General features: G+C 56.9%; 1 protein-coding gene across 1 annotated transcript in view; it reads left to right on the forward strand.

The window, feature by feature from the left end:
* Positions 1-6,504, forward strand: part of CCDC30 (coiled-coil domain containing 30) — a gene marked incomplete at its 5' end in the record, with an annotated part of 24,079 nt that overhangs the window by 2,922 nt on the left and 14,653 nt on the right. The window contains 5 exon segments of the mRNA XM_010139436.1: positions 101-199; positions 800-900; positions 1,634-1,826; positions 5,765-5,863; positions 6,316-6,441. Coding sequence (XP_010137738.1) covers positions 101-199; positions 800-900; positions 1,634-1,826; positions 5,765-5,863; positions 6,316-6,441 — 618 coding nt within the window.

The raw sequence follows: 6,504 nt of genomic DNA on the forward strand, positions 1-6,504 counted from the left end.
TCCTCAAGCCGAGTCGTTAATACTAATAAATCGACTGCAGCAGCGTGAAGGGGACCCCCAATTCTCACCACAAATACAAGGCGGTGTTTTCCTTCCGAAGGTTGAGCAGCTCAAAGAGGAGATCTGCGAGTATCAGAAGAGCGAGAAGCAGGTGCCGGCGCCAGCCGAGGGCGAAGAAGCCGGAGCGTCCTCGCCACAGGTATTTCCCAGGGCTTTTCGGTGGCTTTTTCTTTGCTGTCTTAGAAACCAAACCGAGCAGACAGGCCCCCACCGCCCTTCAGCCCCGTGCCCTGGGTGAGCAGAAACACTCATCCCCGCTGCATCGCTGTCTCCCAGAAGAGCGAGAAGCAGGTGCCGGCGCCAGCCGAGGGCGAAGAAGCCGGAGCGTCCTCGCCACAGGTATTTCCCAGGGCTTTTCGGTGGCTTTTTCTTTGCTGTCTTAGAAACCAAACCGAGCAGACAGGCCCCCACCGCCCTTCAGCCCCGTGCCCTGGGTGAGCAGAAACACTCATCCCCGCTGCATCGCTGTCTCCCCGCTGCATCTACATGAGACCATCCTGGGCAGGTGCCACATAGGATTTACGCTGTGCTCAAGCACAGAGCACGTCCGTCGGCGTAAGCTAAGACCCACCAGTGCCTTCAGGGGGTCTTGGGGTTTGCTCCTGCGGCTGGCGGATTATCTGATGCAGACAGAGGAGATGGTGAAGCACGTGGTTTCTGCTTGTCTTGTTTAGGAGAGGCTCGGGCAGCTTTGCAGTCGCGTTGTGCTGAGCTCTCTGGCTTTTCTCTTGAGGCACAGGGCACAAAGGATGAAGGGAGGCTCGAAGGAGACGGCGTTTCAGGCAAAGCTGGCTCAGCTCAGGAAGGCAGATGTCAGGGTGGTGAAACCCTTCACAAAAGGTGAGCAGTGTGGAAATCCTCCCCTTGTGTGGTTGTGTCTTCACCTCCCTGGCTGCCGGTGTTCTCTCTGCCAGGGTGGGTTTAAGTCTGGGATTCTTTAGAGCACTCTTTGCTCCTGGAGTGGCTTTGGCTGGGACAGTTAACTTTGTTCCTCTGCTCCCACATCAGGAAGTCGGGAGGTCCCAGCAGAGCAGGGCTGGGCTTTTGTGGCTCTGCAGGCAGCGGCGGTGTTTGCCAGGCTGCTGGGGAGGTCGCTCTGGCGTTGGCTGCTCTCCAGGGCTGTACCACAACACTTGGCTTTTGAGCTGAAATAAACTGAGGTTTTTAAGGGATGTCAAAGCTTCGTTCTCCTGTGGCCTTCTCAGGATGCTGCTGCTCCTCTTCTGGCAGGTTCCAGGAGGGAAGGGGGGCTGTTCCCATCCCTCTCACACCGTTTCCTTTCAAAGGCCCAAGCCTGTTCTCCCACCTCAAGCAGCTGAGTTTGCCGTTTCCTCTCCACTGTTTGCATCCTCGCGCCCCCTGATCTCCATCATGCCTTGTGTAGAGCCCGTCGCCACCTACACAAGAGCAGGGGCAGCTTGTGCTAGATGCAAGACTTGAAACGAGCAGAACAGAAATATTCCACAGTGACAAACACATCGGCTTTTCCTCGCCGGTGGAAAGTGGTTTGGGTGCGTGTCGATGCATTTGTGGAGCGGTTCTAGCCTTGGTGATGTTGGTCTTTGGCGTGTAGGTGCCGGGAGGCGATTGAAGACATCGAGGGCCGGAATTCACAGCTCCTTCAGAAGCTGCAGAAACTGGAGCAGGAGCACGAGGGGTTGGTTGAGCACAGTGAAGAGCTGGAATCGCTTCTGGGAGTGACGCAGTTCCAAAGCGAGCAGGAGAAGGAGCAGTTTGAGAGTGAGGTGGAGGGACTTCACCGGAACGTAAGTAAGGAATGGAGGAAATATGGGTTGGTTTTGTTTCGTTCTAGCTGCTTTTCTCACCTCGTATTGGTCAGTAAAACACGGTGATGTCGGGCCTAGACCTGCATGCCACTTGGCTTAGTTTGGTAAGAAATGCAATGAGCAAAACCTGCTGCTGTCAGAAAAGAGGGGAAAGAAGGAAAGAATTCCAGCAGGGAGTAACTGACGCTTGCTTGGAGGTGCAGATCCCCGCAGTGTCCCAGCAGCACTGGCTCTCCCAGCAGCACTGGCTCTCCCAGCAGCACTGGCTCTCCCCGCAGCACTGGCTCTCCCCGCAGCACTGGCTCTCCCAAAAAAAACTCGGAGTCGCGGAGCCCCGCGTGCTCCCAGCAGCACTGGCTCTCCCAGCAGCACTGGCTCTCCCAGCAGCACTGGCTCTCCCAGCAGCACTGGCTCTCCCAGCAGCACTGGCTCTCCCAGCAGCACTGGCTCTCCCAGCAGCACTGGCTCTCCCAGCAGCACTGGCTCTCCCAGCAGCACTGGCTCTCCCAGCAGCACTGGCTCTCCCAGCAGCACTGGCTCTCCCAGCAGCACTGGCTCTCCCAGCAGCACTGGCTCTCCCAGCAGCACTGGCTCTCCCTGGTGCCTGGGCGAGCAGAGTTCACTGGCCATCGCACCTCCTGCACCCACGGTGTAAGGTCAGGCCGTGGCCCCGCCCCACGCGGCCTTTCTGTGCGTGTGGGCTGGGCACCCTCCCCTTTCCTGGCTGAGCTGAAGAAAAGCCGTTCTATTTCCAATTGAAGTTGCATCTTCTTTTCACTCTGGAGCTGTTTCTTCTGAAGCTTTTGCAGCTTAGAAGCTCTGATTGCCCCTGAGAGCTCTGATTTCCCCTGCCCTGGATGGCATCGGTGCTCCTGACGGACTTCAGTGTGGATCTCCTGCAGGAACGGCTTTTCCACGGCGGATGGTTGTTCCTCCTGCCTGCGGTTCCAGCTGAAGAGCAAGTTCCAGGAATCCCCAAGTCCTCCTGAGGCTCAGGAGAAAGGCAAGAGGTTTTCCTGAAGCCCACGAGTTGTCCTTGAACCTGGCACACATGATAGAAACCCAGACTTGGACTGGAGTGGGTGTGGGGTGCCAGGCTCCGCACTGCCTGGGGACACCTTGGAAATACCAGATTGGAGGGGACAGTGAGTTTCTGCTCCCACCTGCTGTCTCGTGGTGCAGCATCTGCTGTCAAATGGGGCAGGCGTGGCCAGACACCTCCTTTTGAAGAGCTGTGATAAGCTGATCCATCTGCAGAAGCTCCGCTCAGTCTTGATCGAGACGTGACCTCGCCAGTCTCTTCCCAACCTGTGACCCACTCGATTTTGGGCACGGTCAGCCCAGGGCACTCTGATCTGTCCCTGTTAGTAGGACAAGGCCACGCTTGGTGGTCTGACTTTAGGTGGTTGATCGAAAGCCTTTGTTGTTTCCCCTCATTTGCACGTGACAGGGAACCTCTGGGGAACTACAGCGCTGAAGCACCACGTGGATTAGCTGGTTTACCCGAACCACGGCAATGTGAGGGGTCTCCTGGCAGAGCCATCTCCATCCACGTTTTGAGCAAAAACTAAGTTATTGCTGAAGCTTCTCAGCCTGCTGCTGCCTTCGTCAGGGTGGTCTTTAGCCTCCATTTACTGGATGGACTCTCCACCCCTCTGGAGGTCCCCCTGTGAGGAGCACCTGCACTTGCGGACTGGTTTGTTACTGCTTGGCCCCTGGAAAATACCGTTTGCAGCATCACTGTCAGGGCACTTGATCCCTTACCAACTGGGCGGCTGAAGAATTTCCAGCCAGAGAGAACCAAAGAAGCCAGGAGCTGGTCTTGCTCGGTGGGGAGGTGGGCTTCTCCCCACAAAGGCTGGCTGAGGAGGTCTTCTCCTTTCCAGCCTTGTCATGGAGGATGCCAGCAGACATCACGTTTCTCAGTGTGTCACTGAGGGGCCAAGGACAGGCTTTGTGGTGGGAACAGCGAGAGGTCTGGCCACCACGACTATGCTTTTGTTCCAGTTGGGCTTTGTTCAGCCCATGCTCAAACGTTTCCTGCTTCCTCACTGCAGCAGAACAAACAGAACCCTCCACAAATCAAACGAGACCCGTTTGCAGTTGGGAGAAATCCCTCCTTCGCTCGGCGCGGTGTTAAAGGGATGTTGGGGAATGCAGGCTGAAGGCAGCGGGTAGCTGGGGAGATGCAGGGGGGTTCGGCTGGAATCAGCAGCCACTGTGGCTGAAAAAAGAAACTAGGCATGTAGGGCAGACGGCGAGATGGTGGGCTGGAAGAGGAGGTGGGTTAACCCTTGGTTAGATCCAGCATCTGCTGGGATGGAGGACTGTGGAGCTGCGCCCCTCATCTCCAAGAGGTGCCTGGCGGGTACCGAGGGCAGAGCTGCCCGGAGGCAGCAGCGCTGGAGCCTGGGGAGGGTGGCGCTGCTGGGCGTTCACCAGCCTGCCCCACGCGAGGAGCACCTGGACGTGTCTCCAGAAATCTCAGCCGATCGGGGACACTGGGCTACAGCGTGAGCATCGTTCTGCCGCTGGCACCACATCGACACGCGCAACTGCAACGCCTGAAGTTGGTGGCTTGGAGGAAGAGCGAGGAAAATGATGGAAAGGGGCAGCTGGGGATGAACTTCGTGACCCGAGGTTGGCTGGAGGGTGGGAAGAGGAGGTTTCTTGTGCTTTTGAGGTCCCTTCCACAGCTCTAATGTCCTGTTGAACCCCAAACTATCATCTAGTTGTGTGAGAGGAGGGGGGTTTATTGCCCTCCAGCCCTTCTGGAAGAGACCTGGGTGTTTATCCCACCAAATTGCTTTTAACACCTCGGTGGGGTGGCATCATCTGTCTTACAAACTGGTACCCCCAAGATCATTCCCTGCTGGGAGCCCCAAGAGAGTCACCTTGTGCCTGGAGCCTGTCAGCGAAGGCGAAATCATCTGGGATCAGCAGAGAAAGGGGGGTGAGAAGGGCATGAGGCACCTTCTACGCTTCACCACACACTCATTGGCCTGAGTGGGGCGGTGGGTGTTGTTTGTACTGGGCTTCATCTGCAGCTGGACGCCGTCTGCTTGCAGTGCCTGTGCTCGCTCTGCGGCCTCGGTGGGGGAAGCCCAGCTCGGGTGGCGGGGAGGCCAGCCCGCTGCTTTAGAAATATGAAACCCAGCAGAAACTCTGTTCCGAGCGTAAGGAGGTGGAAGGAAAGGCTGATGGGCACGGGCTGAGCGCCGTGCCAAGACTCAGGTTTTGCAAAAGGGTCTGCAGGAGCTGTAACGGCGAGGAGAAGCCGGGCTGCTCCCAGCAGCTTCAAGCCCTTAGAAACTGCAGGACTAGGAATCGTTCCCACCAGGGCAGAGGCCTCGGCGGGGATGGTGCAAACGCAGAGCGAGCGCTTCTCCAGACAAGCTCTTTCCTACCAGGAGAACCACAGAGGTCAGAGTTTTGTTGGCTCAAGTCGAGAGTCCTCAGAGCTTTGCAGGGGGGAGTTCCAACCTCCTTTGGGTGCTGGTGGGACCAGGACAAGTCCTGGTGGCCCAGGTCCAACATCTGCTTGGATGAGATCAGCTGTGGGGGAGTGGGTGCTACCACAGCGTGGGAAGGGAGGGTGGTCCAAATCAGGGTCTCCTGGGGTGGGGAGAGCAGCATGTAGAGCTGTGGAGACCTTGAACTTATCACCACGTGTCCAGGTCATTCCTTTCCTCTTGTGGAGCAGGGTTCCTTCATTTCTGGTTGGCCCTGGACGGCTCCTCCACCCAGCAGCAGGATGAAAGGTGTGAGCTGGAGGTAGCCCACGCTGGTGGCCGTCCATGAACTGTCCTCCTCCTTGCTTCCAAACACGGGGCTTGTTCTGTAACAGCAGGAGTTGTGCATCTAGGACTAGTTGTGAGTGCTGGTTTGGTTGTCACTAGTGGTTTGTCCATGTTCAGATCTCAGGTGTAGAAATGGAGTTACTTGACGTGCAGAAGAACAATCCTGAGCTGAGTGGGGAAGAGCAGGAGTCGCCTGGAGCGCAAGAGATGCAAGAGGTGAGGGGTTGCCGCGGGAAAGAAATGGTTTTGTTTAGAAACAAATGCAACGAGCAGCTCCTCTGAATGGGCTGTGTCTCACTCTTCTGGGTACCGGCAGCCCACCAGCTCACGCAGGCACGTGGCCCCTGGACACGGCTGTTTCCCAGCTGGTTTTGGACTGACTTTGTGGACAGTTTGCTCCCTGCCAGCCAATTGGGTCTGCCAGGGGTCTAAGCCAAACAGAGCTTATTACATGCGGAGAGGACCTTCCCAAGGTGTCTGGGGTCAGGGGGAGGCTCCAGGCCTTCAGGGGTGTCCAGCCAGCCCTGGCTGAGAGGTGTGGGAATCCCGTGAGAACCCTTTTCCCAGCCTTGTTCTTCTAGAAGACAACAATTTGTTTCTGCAGTTCGATTCTCTGCTGCTACCAGAAACAATATCATGGAATTGACTCTTCGTCTTGCTCCTTCTAGATGCTGGAAAGTTGTCAGGAAACGATAGAAAAGCTGGGAAGTCAGCTGGGAGAGCGGAGAGAGCGGAGAAAGCAACTTGCATCAGAGCTCGAACTGTTGCGAGAAGGTTTGAAGGCTGAGAAGAAGGTACTGGGCAGCGAGGTAGGTACCGCTCCCACCGCGGGACTCCCCGCGGGAGGCAGTTGCCTT

The sequence above is a fragment of the Buceros rhinoceros genome, unplaced genomic scaffold (assembly GCF_000710305.1).
Source record: "Buceros rhinoceros silvestris isolate BGI_N320 unplaced genomic scaffold, ASM71030v1 scaffold20577, whole genome shotgun sequence".
Taxonomy (NCBI): domain Eukaryota; kingdom Metazoa; phylum Chordata; class Aves; order Bucerotiformes; family Bucerotidae; genus Buceros; species Buceros rhinoceros.